General features: G+C 50.5%; 1 protein-coding gene across 3 annotated transcripts in view; it reads left to right on the top strand.

Moving 5' to 3' along the window:
• Positions 1–18,838, top strand: part of RFTN1 (raftlin, lipid raft linker 1) — a 204,180-nt gene that overhangs the window by 182,734 nt on the left and 2,608 nt on the right. For all 3 annotated transcript variants that reach the window (XM_025882664.2, XM_025882649.2, XM_025882657.2), the window contains 2 exons: positions 11,359–11,462; positions 13,879–13,960. In XM_025882664.2, the coding sequence (XP_025738449.1) occupies positions 11,359–11,462; positions 13,879–13,960 (186 nt within the window). The remainder of the gene's footprint in view (positions 1–11,358; positions 11,463–13,878; positions 13,961–18,838) is intronic.

Raw genomic sequence — 18,838 nt, 5'->3', positions numbered from 1 at the left:
TTCATAGCTCGTCCTTTGGTGAGTCATTGTGCAGATGCTGATGGGAACCCAAGAGTGCTGTTACAGACTCTGGTGGATTTACCTCTACGTTGTAGTGGAGCAGGGAGCCAGAGAGAATGGAAGGACTCATGGGCTGGGGGTACTGGACAGTCAGGGATCTGACATGTTCTGAAGGCTGGGTAGTTTTCTTGGATGCTCTATTAGAAGTCCACTTACCAGAAGCAGGGTCCTCAGAGGACATGCTGTGGGATTCGTGCAACATAATTTAGCCTGAGGGAGAAGGGAGCATGGAGCGAGATGGCGGAGTTGGAATCGTGGTAACCATAGCAACAAGACGCTGACAATTGGGTCACCGGGAAGAGTAAATTGACTGAAGAGAATATTGACCGAGTGCCAAAGTAGGACTGTGGCACCTTGAATTCACCAGGTGGAGACAGTCAGGGAGAGAAAATCTGTTGTGTTGAACGTTCCACAGCACTGAGGTCTTACCCACTTTCTTTTCAGAGTGAACCCAAGGCTGATGTAGCCCAATACACCAGGACACCCAGCTTTGTGTAGCTCTGTTTGTTGCCAATTTGCACAGTGACAGTGGAATAATCCTTTCCTTCCATTTCCTCTTCTGTTAAGATTTTGAACCAACCTTTGTTCGGGGCCATTTTTGGGGTTAGCATTTTATGATTATTGTAAGGTGTCAGGACTCTACTGTAGAGGAAGGTGGTAATTTTGATGTAGTCTTAAAAGTACTAGAGTTTTGGGGGCACCTGGGTGGCTCAGTCAGTTAAGTGTCTGACTCTAGATTTCGCCTCAGGTCGTGATCTCAGGGCGGTGAGATCCAGCCCCACATCGGGCTCCCTGCTGGGTGTGGAGCCTGCTTTAAGATTCTCTCTCTCCCTCTGCCCCTCCCCCCCCAAATAAAATAAAATAATTTTTTTAAAAGTTCTAGAGTTTTTGCTGACAAACTTTCCGGCCCCCAAAACTCCAAAGTAAATACCTTTAAATATATCCTGTGGAAAAGCTCTTTTTAAATCCTCTCTTTTCCAGGTAGTAGTTAAGGTGAAAAAATAAAAAAGAACGGTTAGAAAATGATCCTCCATCTACCTCAAAGCGTCTAAAGAGTGGTAATAAAGTGGCAAATCCTATTTACTCCCTGAACGCCTAATTTCCTCGCTCATCAACACAAGTGGGAGGGACTTGGCAAGTCCCTGGAGAGAGAAAACGTTTCTTGTTTAATTGTTATCAAACAAAGCTGCTTCCAAGTCTGTCGGAGAGGGACATGCTCGCCCCTGATGCATTCAGTATGTGTGTGAAATGTCAGCTTCTGGAGGACCGTAAGCCCCATGCTGCGACAGTATGAGGTCCCGCTGAGCAGCCAACAGGATGTAGCAGCTCTGAGATGCTTAACTGTTTGCACTCGGAACTGTGGCAGCGGCTGTCCCCACCAATGGCCAGGGTTTGCCCAAGCGTCACCCCCTTAACCTCAAAATGGCCAGCATCATCAACCCCAGCATAATCCACCAGCCCTTTAGTGTAACGCACCTCTTGTGGTTTTCGTCGCGCCTGGGCAGGTGCATGTCAGCAGACAGCTCTGCTAGCATGTACGGCGCACGATCGCCTGCCACCCCGCAACCCCTTCCCGCCTCCCGCGCATGGGACTGCAGAGACACCCACGCTTCCCAGGACGGGATCGCCCTGCTTGTCCTCACGTCCGGGAGAGTGTTATCTTGCCCATGCAGGTTGGGTTTTCCTGCCAGCTTGGCATGTGTGTACTTTAGGAGAAGCCAGAGCGGGGGTCTCGAGCAGGGCTGCTCTTCCCCAGCGGGGGTTTTTTATCTCTCCCTCCCAGGGTATGTGAGTGGTAGTGCTGGGCCTCCTGGTAGGTTATCACCAATTGGACTTCAGGGCTGCAGGTGTAATGCAAGGTCACAGAGTGGCTGGTAGAGAGGAAGTGAGGGCTGGGGGTGAAAAATTAAAACACCGAATTCCATTCAGTCGCCGCTATTACGTTTTGATTTCTCTGAAGTTAGAGCACGTGACTTTCACGATGGTCTTCCTTCGAGACATTTGCCTGGGCATCCGGCTCGTCCTAGAGTAATAAGAAGAGGGCAGTTAGCTTCTACTATGGAATAAAACAGCCAACACTTAGCGATTTAAAATAACCCTTTATTGTTGCTAAGTGAGTCCACAGATCCGCCAGGTGACTCTGCTGATCTGGCCTAGGCTTGACTAACCCCACCTGGGCTCACAACACAGGCCTCAGCAGCAGCTCACAGGTCCAAGATGGCGTCTCAGACGTCTGCCATCCTCCGCCAGGCTAGCCTGGGCATGTCCTCAGAGCATCGGCAGGGCTCCACGAGAGCAAGTGGAAGCAGCATGGCCCCTCGAGACGCAGGTTCAGAACTCCCATAATGTCACATCGACCATATTCTGTTGGTCAGAGAAAATCACAAGACCAGCCTGGATCCAAGGGGTGGAGAAATGGACTCTCTCTCTTTAGGCAGAGTTATGTTGTAAAGAGGCCTGGATACAGGGAGGCAATAATTGAGGTCACTTTTGCAAACAATGCATCTCAGATAATAATAAGAACTATCATTATTATTTTGTTGGACTCTCAAAGGGCTCCAGAGTTGGTTACCTTTCTTGCATGGTGGAGAAAATCAGGCAAAGATGTAAATTAAGCAGCAGGGGTGGGAAAAGAGTCTTGGGATGGAAGACTCTCTACACAGCCTGCATTTCATCTGCCCCCTTTTCTACATCTGAGAACTAAGCTTTTTTTTTTTTTTAACATATTCTCTTTGAACGTTATGAAAGGCAAAGTTGTCTAAAATGAGCCCGACTGCTTTCTTAGACTCTATTATGTTGGCCTAATTACATATCAGGAAAATGTTTTTCTGGGGCATTGTGTGTAAAACAAAGAGGAAAACAACATCTCCAGCCGGCCCCAGCGTCCTTGCCCCTCCCTCCGGCTGGCAGAGGCTGCGGCAGGAGGCCCCCGGGAGGGTGGAAGATGAGGGCCTGCGAGGCAGGGCTGCTGCAGCCCCAGCTGGCCTCAGAGGGATTTGCCCCTTCCCCAGTGAGAGCGGAGGAGCAAGTCGTCCCTTCCTCTATCCTTCCCTCCAGCGCAGTTCATGGTGGCTTCCATCTGGTGGCGGAACGGTGTTAGTCTCTCCATACCCCCAGACTGGGATCTCCGGCTGCAGAAGAGGTTTCCCAGGTGCCCAGCACAGAACCAGGTTGGCTGAGTGTGGAGGTTCATAAATGGAGTGGTATGAGTGTAGCCCCGTCCTCTGGGATACTGAAGGACTCACTGAGTTTTCTGCAAGACTGGCCTGGCCCAGTGTTAATAGCATCCACTTATCATTGGATAAATAGAGATGGAACGTTCCTTGGCATTTCCCTCCTGCCCCGCCTTCGGACCTCTACTTTCCATTATATGAGGGCAGGACTCTCCACCTGCCCTTGTGGCCAGGGTCCCCGCTGTGCCCAGGCACAGTCAAAGTAAACCCACCTTTCCTGACAGCATGCTTACACCCTGTCTTGTCTTCGCTACCAGCCACGTGCTCGACCTCTTGCCATCTGCCACTTCCCTCCTAAGATGTCCTGGCTGTGGTCTCCCAAGACCTCGCTGTCGACTGCAGAAATAGTCCTTCGGGCGTTGTGTTTCTTGCCCTCTTGTGACATTTGATGGTGTGACTCTTTCTCCTTAAACCTGTTTCTCACCCTGGCTGCTCAAGAGCTGATTTCTCTCCATCCAGTCTGCGTTTTCTTTATTCTCCCCTCACCTCCTCCCCAGGAGATCCTGTCCTCAGCTGACCTCAAGGCTCCTTGAGGTTGCAGCTACCGAGTGTTGGCTGTCCCCTCCAGCTCTTTATTTTCATCCTACCTTTCCCTGCCTTTAACTGTGTATTAGGTTCTATTGCTGCTGTGGGCTGAAAATGACGGGGATTTATTCTCTTATCGTTCTGGAGGTCAGAAGTCCAAAATGGGTTTTAAGGGATTGAAGTCAAGGTGGTGGCAGAGCTGCATTCTTTCTAGAGACTGTAGGAGGGAATCTGTTCCTTGACTTTGCAACTTGTAGAGGCCATCCTGCTCAGAGCCAGCCACTCAGACCTCTGCTTCCATTCCTCCTACCGCCTTCCCTGACTGGGGGGCCCAACCCCCCACTGCCTGCTTCCCTCTTCAAAGGACCCTTTTGATTACGCTGAGCCCACGTGGATAATCTTTCTTTCTCAAGATCCTTAACTTCGTCACATCTGCCAAATCTCTTTTATCACGGAAGGTGACGTGGGCCCAGGCTCCAGGGATTAGCACGTAGGCATATTTGGGGAGTGGGTGAACATATTCTTTCTACCGTAGGCCCCGTCTCATCCAGCTGCCTCCTGGACACTCTTCCTTGAACACAGCATGTCTCAAATGGCATTCACTACCTCGCATTGTCCTCCTCATCCTGCTCACCTTGGCTCAACCCGTGATCAGCCAGTACCCAAGCCCCTAGTCATCACGTGCTAGAACATAATTTAATTTAGCAAGCCTAATATTGTTGGACACTTGGGTAGTCTTTAGTGTTTTGCTATTGCAAACAGTTCTCCAGTGAATAACTTTGTACATTTGTCATTATATGTATCAATAGATAGATAGATAGATACAGATCAATTCCCAGAAGTGAGATTGTTGTGTCAAGGGGTAGATATATTTGCAATTTTGAGAGATACTGTCAAATTGTTCTCTATGAGGTTGAATCAGTTTGCCTTCCTGCCAGCGATGTATGAGAATGCTCACTTCCCCAACAAAGTAGCTGTCAAACTTCTGGATTTTTACCAATATGATAGGTGAAAATACCTATCTCAGTAGTTTTAGTTTGCATTTCTGTTATTGTGGGATGGAGTGTTTTCTGGCGTGCTTAATGACCATTTGAATTTCCTTTTTTGTGACTCTCCTGTTTGTGTCCATTTTAAAACTTGGATTATTGGATTTTTTTTTAATCAGATTTTAGGAGCTCTTCCTTTCTTATCTGTAATATGAGCTACAAATGTTTTCCCATCTTGTCTTTTGTCTTTTGACTTTACATAGCTTGTCTTTTGTCTTGCAGAGGGTTTTTATGTCATCAAATTTATTATTTTTACTTTATGGCTTCCAGACTCTAGCTTAGTTAGAAAGGGCTTCTAGTAGGCTCATTAAAATTAAAATAATAAAGCTGTGTTCATTGTGGGGAGTTGGACACAGGCATCTATTTCTTCTGAAAAATCTCAGTGAAATGATACAAAAGGAATGATCAATGATAGGTAGCTAGGTAGGTAGGCAGGTAGATAGATGCTAGAGTCAATTCTCATTATTCATGGATTCAATATTTGCAAATCCTAATTGCTTAAATTTATTTGTAATCCCCGGATCAATTTTCTTGGTTCTTTCACTGTCACTTGCAGGCATATGCAAAAAATTGGAGTTGCCAACATTCATGTTCCCAGTTAAGGTGACACTCTGCCTTCTTGTTTCAGCTCTCATACTATAAACAAGTGTCCTGTTTGCAGTCTACTTAGTGCCACACTTTTCACATTTTTCTACCTTTCATCGGTGATTTTGCTGTTTAAAGTGGCCCCAGACCTCATGCTGATGTGCTGTCTGGTGTTCCTAGGCACAAGAAGGCTGCAATGTGCCTTACAGAGCAAAGACACTTATTAGGTAAATTTTGTTCAGGCTTGAGTTCTGGTGCTGTTGGCTGAGAGTTCAAAGTTAATGAATCAACAAGATATATTTTAGAAGGTGCCTTTAAACAGAAACACACATAAAACAAAGTTCTGTATTGATCAGGAGATGAAGATGTTGTCATCAGAAGCTCAAAGAAACTTAACCCTGTGTTTCCCCTAGAGCATTGGTTCAGAGTATTCAGTAATTCTTATGACAGCATTATAGAACATAACTCCCATGAATAATGAAACCTGACTGTAGATAGATGGATAGATAGATAGATAGATAGACAGACAGACAGGCAGGAAGATAGGTAATATATTCACAAGAACAAAAAGATTGGAAGAAGAGAAAATAGAAAAGAGGAATGATTTCAGCACCTTTTTAGAAAAGGAAAGTAGATAAAGGGATGCTAATTGGCTTAGCAAAATGCAGGAAGCTGCCACTTGAATGTACAAGGAGCCATGTGAGAAAAGCTCTGGTTTTCAAAGCATAAATGACCATGCGATGGTGGGAAGTGAACTGCAAAGCTGACAACCGGGGCATTGGTTTAAAGTCCTTACGTATTGTGGTAAGAGTCCTAGCTCCCATCTCCGCAGCTTTGGGGTCTTAAAAATAGGGTTGCAGAAAATTTAAAAAGGTAATAAAAAGGCTGAAAGAGAAAGGAAATCCTTCAGAAGGAAAATAAAAAGAGTAAGAAAATGGGGAGGGGTAATAACATGAAAATATCAGTCCTCCATTTTGACTTATAGAAGATCCAGAAAGAAGAGAGAAAATGGAGAAAAGGAAAACTGTCAAGGGAAAATAAAAGAACACTTTTCAGAACTGAGGGACCCAAATCCTGAGAATGGTGAGGCCATCAAGTGTATAGCCCTGTGAATAAAAACGACTCACACCAAGGCACCTTGTGGAATTCTAAAACTTCATGGGGAAAAATATCCTAAAAGCTTAGAAAGCACAACAGGTTACAAAGTATTAGCAATCAAAATAGATATCTCAATAGCACTGCTGATCTCTAGAAGCTAGTGGAGCAGTGCTTGAAAAACCTTAATGGGAAAGTAGATTCCAGCCCAGACTTCTGTACCCAAACTGTTAGTTAAGAGTGAGAACAATGACACTTTTAGGAACACACAGACTCAAATGACTTCCAGGGCATGTGTTTCCTAGGGAGCCACTAAAGGATGTACTCCAGCATAACGTGGAAGAAACCAAGAAAGAAAACACCAGCCTTAGATAGCAGTGGGAGAAGAACCCAGGCATGGAAAGCGGCCAGACCAGGGTTGGAGAAAGGGTGCAGAAAGCTCCAGAAGTGATGTCTCTGGTGGAGAAAAAAAAAACAAAACAGAACTAATATATTTAGGCACATGGGATATTTATCGATGGGCATAGAATAGAGATGGTAGAGCATATGAAATAAATTAGTGATGGGTTCACATACAACCAGACACACGAAGAAAAAAAAATTGAGGACACAGTTAACTCCAGGAAAAAGAAAAGATCACGTGAAAAAGAAAGCATAGTCACAGTGCATTACTTGACCCAGCATTGAGCAACATTTGCAAAGTTGTAATAACACAAACACTAACTTTTGATTTGCTTAGAATGACACTATGACCATTGGGGACACTAAGAAAGAGGAAGTAAGCAATGTGTATGGGAATGTGAAACCTTTATTTCCCATGGTAGGAAATCAAAGGGTATATCCCAAATTGATAAGAAAAGGTAGTATACGCATACCCTGTCAATAAATGCTGGGCATTACTGTTTTGGCAGCATTTTTTCAAAAGACATACACGTGTTTTTGCAGGGCTGTACCTTCACATGCCCTCTCCATGGAAGGCGAGGGCCCAGCCCGGTGGCAGTCGGGAATAGAGGCAACAGTTCCCCAGTCACTGTTTTCAGGCATGGAGATTATCCCAGTGCTGGTCCCGCACACTTTTCAGATATGGGAAATTAAATTCCTCTCTTCATTTACACAGTCGTGGAGAAGGAGCCAAGTCTTGTCTTTGAAACTGCTTTTCTCCCAGATTGCTTCCACAGATTGAAACAGGAGAAAAGAGCAGACTGACATTCAGGATACAAACTTTCTCACTGGACTAGTGTGTTACCTCCTAATTACTTCCCTGCATGGAGGATCTTTAAAAATGATCACAAGACAAAGGCATTTCTTAGTAAACTCTATATGCTGTTGTCATGAGTTTTGGAGGGCAAAGGAAGGTTGTGTTGGATATGTTTCCTTAGTTGATTTGCAACCACTGGAGAAATTATGGGGAACAAAGGGAAAAAAGCCATAAATACAAATGAATTCCTTTTACATGAGTTGAAAAACCACAGGACATGCTCCATTTTTTTAGCACGCCAGGTGTGATCGAAGATTACGGATCCACACAGGAGAGTGGAGAGTTAATTAAAATTTGTGCTCCTACTTCCAGAAAGAAATGTCTTTACGTTTGATAAGCAGGCTGTCTTTGGAGTGCTGTTTGTGCTTTTCTGTTCTCACTGGAGTGTCACAGAAAAGCAGATCAAAGGGAGCCTCCACCCGGATAGGTTTTCTACCACCTTTCTGAGCTAATGGACTTGAAAGCCTCTTCCCCTGACTGCATGGGGCTCATGTCATATGCGAGAAATGCCGTCTGCGTACGGTATTGATAATATGCAAACGGGCTTTGATAGATGCTTATGGAAAACCACATTTACCATTAATTAAATCAAGACCACCCCAAACACCGCGAGCGAGAGAGGCTGGCCAGGGTTGCTGCCTCACCCCCTACCATTTGTATTTTACTTTTCGCCTCGCCACGTGATGGCCAGATACTAACACTTGAGACTGAACCTTCAGTTCTCTCAAGCAGGATTATGTTTTGTTGTGTTTTCTCTTTTCCTTTGAGTTCTTTGTGCTTCTGCACCCTCTGGCTGACATCCCCTACCCTGAGGGGAAAACCTGTTTGGGAGAAAGCCTGCTGTCTTTCTCTTTAAGATAGTGACAAAACGAAATAAAATAGAGCAAAATAGAGGCAGCCTGGGTGAGGCCCGCGTGAGCAGGCAGGTCAGGCTGCAGCGGACGCTGTCCATTGTCTCGCTGCTCTGGGTGCCCGCGGAGAAAACCCAGCCGGGCCACAGGCACTAATAAAAGGACTCCATTCTGCCACTCAGGGCTTTGTGAGGCGCCAAAGCTTGTCCTAGTTGCCATGGCTACTGTCTGATTGTGGCGGGTTTGTCACAGTGCTTGATAAAGTGGGAAGGTTATTCTTGATAGGCCCAAGTAATCATAACCTCGCAAAGCTTGAGAGTGTGGATTTAACACTTTTTTCCTTCCTTCTTGAAATGGGGAACGCAGGGATGGGGGCTGGGTTGTCAGGATAAAGCAGCCCCAGCAGGTGGTGAGGGCCAGGCCCAGCATGAAGGATGCCTCAGGCTGGTGTGGAAGGGAGTTCCCCTTGTGACCAGGGGGTGGACAGATAGGGGTGTCACTTGGGTCATCTGCCGTCCCTAGGCCTGAGTGGGGGCTTCAGAGAAAGGGTCAGGATGGGGGCCCCTCCTGACCCTACCATCAAGTGATGATACTTGTATGGCTCTCTCCTCTCCTCCTTTCCCTTCCTGCTCCCAGCTCTTTTATTAAGGCTTCCTTTCCTTCCTCCCTTCCTTTTATTAAGGCTTCCCTCCTTAGCCTACCGGTCCGTTCCCTTCCCTTACCCCTTCCTCACCCCAGTTCCCTTACAGAGCCCTCCTCTTTCCCTGCTCAGATGGAGAAGGATGGGCAAGGTTAGCTCTGAGGTAACACACCTGATGGAATTTGGCCACAGAATTGGACTCTACTGTCATCAGAAGTTCGAGACCTAATTGAGGGGCACCTGGGGGGCGCAGTCGGTCGAGCATCCGACTCTTGGTTTTGGCTCGGGTCGTGACCTCAGGGTCGTAAGATGGAGCCCCGCGTCTGGCTCTGGGCTCCGCACGGAGTCTGCTTAAGACTCTCTTTCTCTCTCCCCCAGTCCCGCTCTGCCGCCCCTCAAATAAATAAATATATACGTCTTGGAAGAGAGAAGAGACCTAATTGATTACCCGGGCAGTGCTTCTCCGACTTGTGCATCAGACAGAACTACTGAGAAGGTTCTTTCAAACAGATTCAGGGCCCACCCACAAGGTTTCTGATCTGGTAGGTCTCGGCAGGGTCCCAAGACTCTGCATTTCTAACAAGCCCCCAGGTGATGCCAGTGCTGCTGGCTGGGGGACCACACTTTGAGAACCACTGTCATAGGCCAAGGCTTATTTTTTACAGTTGAGGAAACAGGATCCCCAAGGATGAATTACTTGCCAGGAGTTCAGGCGACTTGGTAGCCATGCTGGGATGGGTGCCCAGCGATAGGGGTTTTAAAAGCCATTTGAAGCGGGCAGGCTCATCTCTCTTCCAGCCGCCTAGCCCAGAGCAGCCAGGTGAGCTGGTTCTATTCCCAAAAAGCCTCTAGCAGCACAACCACTCACACCTCTGGTCACCTTGTGAGCAGTGCCACTCCCAAGTGAAGTGTCCTGGGTGCTCTGGGCCCAGTGTGATCTTCTGTTGTACATGCTGGGGTTCTCCCCCTGGAATGCCCTTTCCCTAGATCCACCTGTCAAATACTTGCCCAGCCCTTGGGCCCCAGGAAGCCTGCCTTGACCACGGCTGGTATCCTTCCTCTTCTGCTGACCTTCGAAGCCTTGTGGCCCTGCCCATAGGCTGTTTTGTATTCCCATTACTTTCATGTCTGCGCTGTTGCCCCTGCTGGCTGTGAACTCTAGCAGCAGGACTGTGCCTTCCTTCACCTTTGTATCCACCACTGCAAAACACTCGCTGACGAGCCTTGGTTGGAAGGGATCTGGACACCTGTTGGAGATTTTCTGTAGTTCTGAAGCCAACCTCATAGAGATGGGGAATCCGTAGACAGCAGGCAGGGTGGGGGCCGTACCTCCAGCATCTGCCAGGAGCCCCGAGGAAGAAATGAGGCCCGCTGCAGGGAGAGAGCATGACACGGAACCCAGGGCAGTGGCCTCGCAGTACGGTGCCCTCCCGTGGGGGGCACGACTGAGTTTCTAAATTGAAAGGCACGTCAGAGCCCCCGGCACACACGCACACACTGATTTGAAATAAAACACAGGCAGCACTCATTAGCGCGTTCGTGTCAGGCTGTGTAACACAGAAGTGAAGCTCCCCGTGTGTGTGTGTGTGTGTGTGTGTGTGTGTGTGTGCGCGTGCGCGCGCACAAGCGTGCACATGTCTGTCTTGCTGCCACGGCTGGATGCAAACAACGTGATCGTTTTTGGAAATGTAATCTAACTCCCCACCACACGCTCCGAAATCTTCGGTGTGTGTTGTCATCCGCCCTGAAAACAGCTCTGAGGCCAGGTGATTGTGCTTCTCCAGAGAGACTCAACGGGAGGCTATTTGTCCACACAAGAATAAAAATCAAATTAATGCATTAATCCTTTGGCTCTAATTCCTTGCCGACTGCACAGCCTGAGTCCGGGCCCAGAAAGAAATCCCACGTTGGCAGTTTGGCTCTGAAGTCTGTGAGCGTCAGAGGAGCGGGACCTCCGGGCTGCAGGGCGCGCCCCGCCTCTTTCCTGCTCCGTCGCCTCAGCCCAGTGCCCCCTTGGTGTTGACTTGGGGCAGCCGCAGCCCTCACAGTGGCCTTTCTCCCCCAGGGTGTCGAGGTGCAGACCGACTACGTGCCCCTGCTGAACTCCCTGGCGGCCTATGGCTGGCAGCTCACCTGTGTGCTACCAACGCCCGTCGTCAAGACTACCAGGTAACAACAACAGGCATCATCAGCAGCATCGTTATGCAACACCTGCTCTTGTGCTGCACACTTCATGCACGTAATTTATTTAGTCCTGTAACAAGCCTCTGAGGCTGGAGTGCTTACCAGACTTTCCAGCTGGAAAGTAGCGGAGCTGGGATTTCAGATTCTTAACCACCAACCCACAGGGGACTCCACGGGGGGTAGTCTTCCCACATGGGGAGCCTTGGCCAGTGAATCGTGACTGCCAGGCATGTCAAAGATGAGCCTCCTAGGTTGAGGGGGTCCAGGGCTCTCAGGCACAAAAGAAATTAAGCCCCTCCTATGTGCCCTGTGCTGGCCTGGGTAGGTACCTTGCATGTAAAATTTCATTTAGTCCTCGAAAAAAATCCTACAAGGTGGAATCTTTTCGATAAACCTATTTTACAGCTGAGGAACATATGGCCAGGGAGGTTGACAGAGTCACCCAAGATCACGGCCCTGGTCAATAGTCCCACAAAGAAGATGTAAAGACCTGCAGTCTTGGCCCTGGCTTGTGGCACTCCTTATGGTTTCACATTTAGGGGCGTTTGTCCACCTTAGCTCGGCCCACCATCCCTTGGCCTCGTGGGCGTGTCCCAGTCATACCAACCCTGAAAGGCCTTCCATCTGTATTTCGGGTTTATCTAAACGAATCCTCCTAACTATGCTGTGGGGTTATAAGCATAGATATGAATTCCCATTTTATAGATGAGAAAACTGAGGCGCAGAGAGGCTCTGTCACATAGCTGAGGCCACACAACCAATAAGTGGCAGAACTGGGATTAGAACCTCAGTCTTCAGAGTCAGGTGCTCCTCCCACGCAGGCAGCCTCCTCACTGACCTTCAGGGATGCCCCCTGGCATGGCCCCCTGTATTCCACCTTCCCCGAGTCCTCTTGCATGCTCACCATTGCGGGGTGATGGCCAGCATGAGGCGAGACTGGTGATCTGGGGGAACAGCAGGGTGGTGCAGCCGCAGAGCCCAGACAGGGTGGAGAATGATGGGGGCGATCTGTGCCTTCCTGGGTCCCTCCATGAGGCCGTCTGGGCTCTCAAGTGTCTCCCTCCTGTCACTGGGCCACAGTGGGTCTGCACACTACCGGCACCAGTCTGCATCCACCTTTGGCCCCGGGCCATTGGGAGCCTCCAAGCTGCCTCATAGCCGAGACTTCTGTGGGTATGGGGTGATGCGGAGGGGTGGAAAGAACCCTGGATTTGGGACCTGCAGACTTGAACCCAAGTCCAGACCCTTCCACTTGCTAACTGTCCGTCCTGGTCAAGTCCTACAGCTTCTCTGAATCTGTTTCCTTGTCCATAAGTTGGAAGAATGCCTGCTCCATGACCCACTCCCAAGGACAAGAGTCACGATGAGAATGGATTTGAATGTGAAGCCCCAGCTCGTTTTGAGCTCTCTAAACCCAGAGCGTTCAGACAGGTGTCTCTGTCTCCCTCTCAGATCTCATACCGGCTCAGTAATTCCCTCTTACCCTCCGCTTCCCCGTGCCACGCACGCCGCCTGGGGGTGGAGTGGAGATCGCGTGGAACCAGGCAGATCTGAGCTCGATTCCTCACCGTGTGACCCCAAGCCCGCTCCTTAAATGACCTTCTGTCTCTTGTCTTTACAGACAGGCCATGGTCCCACTCCTTGGAGCTCTGTGGTTGAGGCTTAAATGAGCCATGATGTGTGAAATCACCCAGCCCAGCCCCAGCACAAAATATGTTCATTTTCTACCCCCTACCCCGTTCCCTCTGACATTCCTTGCAGTGGGCTTGCCTCAGCAGAGAAGACACTGATCTCTTTCACAAATACGTCTGCCATCTTTAAAGGCAGCTCTGTGGGGGCCAGGGGAAAGCGCACTCACTGTGCCAGAAAAATGAGCCCGCTCCTGAGCTCCCCTCCCCTGTGCCTGCAGGAGCCAGGCTGCCTTGGGGCCCCCGTGAGGGTGGCCACACCCCGGTGCTCAGCCAGCCTTCTGCAGAGGCCGATGGGCAGGCTCCCCACTTATGCTGGGCCCATCTGACCTCTCCTTGGCGCATTACCAAAGACAGAGTTGGAAGAGGCCTTCCACCTCTTGAGATTCACTGAAGAAGCCAGTTTGTCATCATTTGGCCAAGATGCCAGCTATTATTTCACATGGAGGGAAAGGGGAGCTTCCAGCTATGAAGCTGGCTTGGCAGAGATGCCCACAAAGCTTTGGTTGAGCCCCTAGCAGAGCCCTCGGAAGGCAAGGGCGGGGGTGGCCTGGGTTGGGGGGAGTGCTTCTTGATTTCTGACCTCTCACTGTTGAGCGGCAGCTTCCTTTCTGTGGGTGCTCAGCCTCAGCAGCCTTACGGATGGACACATCGGCAAGGTTTGGGGCTCCCCCGGGGGTAACGGCTCATTCTCAGCTCCGTATGTGTTACAGGGAGGGGAATGTATCCACCAAGCAGATTGTCTTTCTTCAGAGACCGTGCCTACCTCAGAAAGCCAAGAAGAAGGAATCAAAGGTAAGCGACCTTGATTGCCTTCCTCAGTTTTCTTTGCAGGGCTCCATCTGCAGCTGGATTTTCTATAGCAGTTGAGTGGGCAGCCAGCTCCAACTTCCAAGGGCTCTCAGAGGAACACCTGAGCCCCTTGGCAAACGGAATCACACCCGAGACTGCCGAAAACAGATGGGGGCGCTGGGGTGTCTTGTCTGCCAGACCAGAGAGCAGAGTAGAACCGTTCTGTCAGACACTCACGTAGACCAGATATCCCCACTAAACTAAAAATAGGGGCATGAAGTCAGCTGCCCTCTGCCCCGGGGATGCGATGGCTTGAGTTCGTGCCCAGCTTCTCTGCATCTTAATCTCATGACAAGCTCTGGTTGCATCCCGTTGGATCCCTCGGGACATCAGAAGTTTGGTACAGAGACCCGACCAGATCTCCTTCTTGGCATGCCCTGACCCGAAGGCCTCTCGGTGACAGTGGCTGGTATGGACGGAGGCCAGGCTGCCCTGGGGGGTGTCGGGGGCCTCCTTCCCCTCACTGGACGGCACACGACCAGGCTTGGAAAACACAGTCGTGCCGAGAGACTGTGGCCCACTCTGAGATCTTGCCCCACACTTTCGGAAGTCAAACCCAAGTCCTTCCCTTGCGTCAGATGACTTTGCAGCTGGTGGGTGATTCTCCTGTGGGCAAGTCACCATTTGCTCGGGAAGAGACGAGGGAGTCTGGGGAACTTGCGAAAGCCCAAGTCAGGTGTCACCTGAAGCCAGCCTGAGCCTCCTTTGATGGCCAAAGCAGCACTCTCTGGCAGAGCCTGATGCACCTGCTCCTCTCCTCATGCTTGGCCCCTCCCCATGCTCCCCTCTTAGCTCCTCATGTTCTCTGGACACAGAACCTGGACAGGAGCAACAAGCAAGTGAACAGATTGTAGCAGCCCCTCGCCAGCCAGCAAACCCAGGGGGTTATGGGGCGGGGGGGGCTCCTGGGAGGAACGCCAAGGAGATGGGGACCTGAAGCCAGATGGTGTAGAATGCAGAGGAAGGTGTCTGTCTCAGCTCCAAGACGCTAATGTGACAGGTGCCAGCAGCAGAGGGCCAGAAGGCAACCGCTGAAGTCACCATTAACCACCAGGGGCAGTCAGCGGCCGGCTGGAAGATGGATCTTCCCCGGACCACTGTTAGCGGCAGCTTGGCCCTAGGCTCCTGGGGACCGCGTGCATTCACCGTGACATTCAGCAACAGCACTGGCCAGGCTGCCATCAGACGTCAGAACACAGCAGCTCTGCCTTTACTAAAGAGAAGGAGGCCGTGCTGACGTGGCGTTTGGTTTTGGTATGAAGGCTGTGCGGCTACCGGAGGGGGACAAGCCGGAGATCTTAGAGGTAGTGTTTTCAAGCTGCTGTAAGGAGGTGGACCGACTTCCCTCGGGGAAAATCGAGAGGATGGGGTCGTCTATTTGCTGATCGGTAGACCCTTCCAACCGCAATCAGCTGTACTAAAGCGGGCGGCTGCTTTCTCCTTATTTATCTCCTGCCCATTCACACGGTTGGCTCCTGTCGAGCACGGGTTTCCTGTGTGAACCGGAGAGGTCACCTCGCTCACTGGTGGAGTCCCAGAGAGGGGGACTTCACAGCCAGATGGCTTGTCTCCCTCTCCCGGTCCTGGCCGATGGCTCTGCCGCTGACTCAGGTTGGCAGCCTGCTCCCACGAGCCGTGGGTACCCCGGTGGCCGTGGCAATGACTCCATCAAGTGCTCCCCGTGCTTCAGCCCCCGCAGCACTGACACTGTTGACCGCCCTCTGCCTCTTGAAGCACCTCTTTCTCTTGGCTCTGGCCCCACACTGTCCTGGTTTTCCAGCAGGTTGTTCAGACCCAGACCCATTTCTCTCTCATTCTCCAGCCTCTTCCCTAGAAAATCTCGTTCATCCCCGGAATGCGACATCCGACCGCCTGAGTTGATGACTCCCACACCTGCATTTTCAGTACTAGAATCCTCGAACTAGGGCACCACCACCATCCAGAGGCACCCACCCACCCAGGGCTCACCCTTGACTCCCCGTCTCCTCACTGCCACGGTCACTCTCTCCTCAAGAGCTGTCTATTTTAGGTCCTAGGAGCGTGCATCCCTCCACTTCTGGCCACCATCCCGTGCCTCCACAACTCTAATCCTCTGGTAGCAGGTCTGCCCTTCACATATGTTCCCCACTAGGAGCCACAGGAATCTTTTATAAAAGCACACTGAATCATGTCACCCCGAGGCTTAAAATGGTTCTAAAGCGTTGTGTGGTTCTTAAGATAAAGATGGGAGTCTGCATGGGCTCCACAGGGCCAGGTGTGGTCTGGCCCCTCTTGATTCTTCTGCCACCGGTCCCATTTTCTGCATTCCAGCTACTTCTGTGTCCCTTCTTGCCGCAGGGCCTTTGCTCTGGTTGTGCCCTCTGCCTCAGACACTCTCTTCCTTTCCTTTGTATGTATGAGTAATGCGACGTGTGAGCCCAGGACATTGTATTATGTCTGGATTGAAATCTAAGAAAAGGGACCACGAGGCTGGACCCAAGGACACAGCATGTTGAGGCCTCTTTTAACCAGCAAAGTGGAGAAAATTCTCCCATCAAGACTTCTCAGCATTTGAAAGAAACCTCTTTGTGTGCACGTGAGGGGGCTTTCAAAGCAAATAATTAAACTCCTTCCAGCTACACTCCTTTAGGGGAGGCAGGTAACGGACAGTTTTTTAAAATGTGGGAGGGATCCTGGGTGGCTCAGTTGGTTAAGCAACTGCCTTCGGCTCAGGTCATGATCCTGGAGTCCCAGGATCGAGTCCCACATCGGGCTCCCTGCTCGGCGGGGAGTCTGCTTCTCCCTCTGACCCTCCCCCCTCTCGTGCTCTCTCTCTCTCATTCTGTCTCAAATAAATAAAATCTTTTAAAAATTAAATTAAATTAAAAAAATAAATAAAATGTGGGAATTAAATCCTTCAGCCCTTGCCAACATGGCACTCTGGACCCACACTGCTGTCGAGGGAAGGATTTTTTTCTTTTCCACACTTCTTTCTGACATGGACGGCTAGTGGGAGCCTTTCCTGGTGTGGGCGCTGGCGGCACACCCAGCTGCCACAGACACGCTGGGGAAGGCCCCGGCATTGGTGCGGGCTGCCTCATTTGTTCAGAGGCCCTCCCTGGTACCGCTCCAGGGGAAGCACCTCGTCCTCCCGTCCTCCCCTCCTCTCGGCTGGGCCGTCTGCCTTTAAGCCTGTGGATTTTCCAGACCTCCCCTCGGAGCCTCAGCCCCCAAAGCTGTCACGGTCCCAGGGGTGGCTGTCTCCCTGCGTCCCCTCATCTTGCTTTCTGAGACGTTGCCGCCTCGTTGAGCCTTGGGACCTGGAACGATTGTTGTTGTTTGTTAAAACCCCCAACTGTCCTCCGTTTACAGGCAGAGGAGAAGGGCGCAGTGAAGGGACTGGGTGTGAGGATCGGAGGGAGGCAAGAAAGCCCCTCCATGAGGGGCAGCGGGGGGCGCTGCGGGAGGGCAAGGGGTGTCTTTCTCTTAGCTCAGTGGTTCTCAGACTGGGGCCCGTGGGCTAGCAGTATGGGCCTTACCTGGGAGTTTGTTAAAAATGCAAAGTCTCCCTCCCCTCCCCAGGTTGCACTGAGTCAGAAACTCTGGGACAGGGTGAGTGATGTGTTTCAGGAGCCCCCCGGATGATTGTGATGCCCACTCAAGTCTGAGGGCCAGTGTCTTCATTAAATAGTGTAGGGTCCTTTCTTGGCTCACCTGTGGACTGCCGTTCAAATTTTATCATTATTGATTTTTTTTTTTTTTAAATAGGCCTGTCAGGGAGGCTTCAGTGTAGATCTTTTTTTTAAATAAGCCAAACCAAAGTATCTTTAATGGCAGTTAAATCTGGATTTCCATTAGCTGACCACTTGGCCTAGCATCTTCACATCATATAGTCTGAAAGGTGAGGCGCTTATGTGTTGCGCTGAGCCCTTCCAAAGGTGCCTGGCCTCTCCCTTAGTTTCCTCTCTTCCCTTGCCGCTAGGGCGAGAGCCTAAAGCCTTTCGTCCACCAAGAAATCGGTTGTGTGGAGCCAGATACATCTGTGTCTGAATTCCAGCATGCTCTTTTCTAGCTCTGTGACTTTGGGCAAATTAGTCAACCTCTCTGAACCTCTATGCGCTCATCTATAAAATCATGGTGACCATGACTAGTGAGAGTACTGCTTTGGAGATTCAGGGAAAAGGGAGACCTTGCCACAGTGTGAGAGACGTGGTAGGCACCTTGGTGTGGGCTGGTTCCTTCCCAGGCAGGTACCTGCAGGCAGTCTGCCTTCACACTTTGGAACATTTTGCTTTCAGATGATACAGACCCTGGGTTTGGGCCCCCGCTGCTTCCCTGCTTCAGGAGAATGCCTCTGCAAGAGGGATGAGGAGGAAAAGGGAGAGTTGAGTCAGGGCCTCCTCAGTACTTGGCTGCAGCACCCGTGACAGCTGTGGGGGGATGGGGGCCCCCTAGGCAGCAGGGGGAGTGAGTGACGTCACCATGGCCCGTCTGAGGAACAGAAGACCGTGTAGTCCTAGAAAGCATGTGGCTTGACAGATTTCCCTGTGGTGACTAAGAAGGACAGAAAACGTTGCCTGGGATCGTTCCCACCAGCTCGGTGCTCACAGCCCCAAATCCTCTGCCCGGCAGCCCAGCTGGTCCCTGGAGAAAGTGGCTGGTGTGTTCTCCTGGGCCAAAATGTGGTCTTCTGCAAGAAACTAGAGATGGCTGGGCTTCCAGAGGATGCACGGAAGTTCTGCTTCGTTAGCAAGAGCAGTCCCTGAGAGAGGAGCTGGGTTTGCTCTAGAAATAAGAGTCCAGCGTAGAATCGGGCACAGGCCCACTCGTCCACGGTTGTAC

The sequence above is a fragment of the Callorhinus ursinus genome, unplaced genomic scaffold (assembly GCF_003265705.2).
Source record: "Callorhinus ursinus isolate GAN/ISIS: 27379988/994484 unplaced genomic scaffold, GSC_fseal_2.0 scaffold1, whole genome shotgun sequence".
Classification (NCBI taxonomy): domain Eukaryota; kingdom Metazoa; phylum Chordata; class Mammalia; order Carnivora; family Otariidae; genus Callorhinus; species Callorhinus ursinus.
The sequence above is the reverse complement of the archived record's forward strand: the minus strand, read 5'-3'. Positions and strand labels throughout refer to the sequence as shown.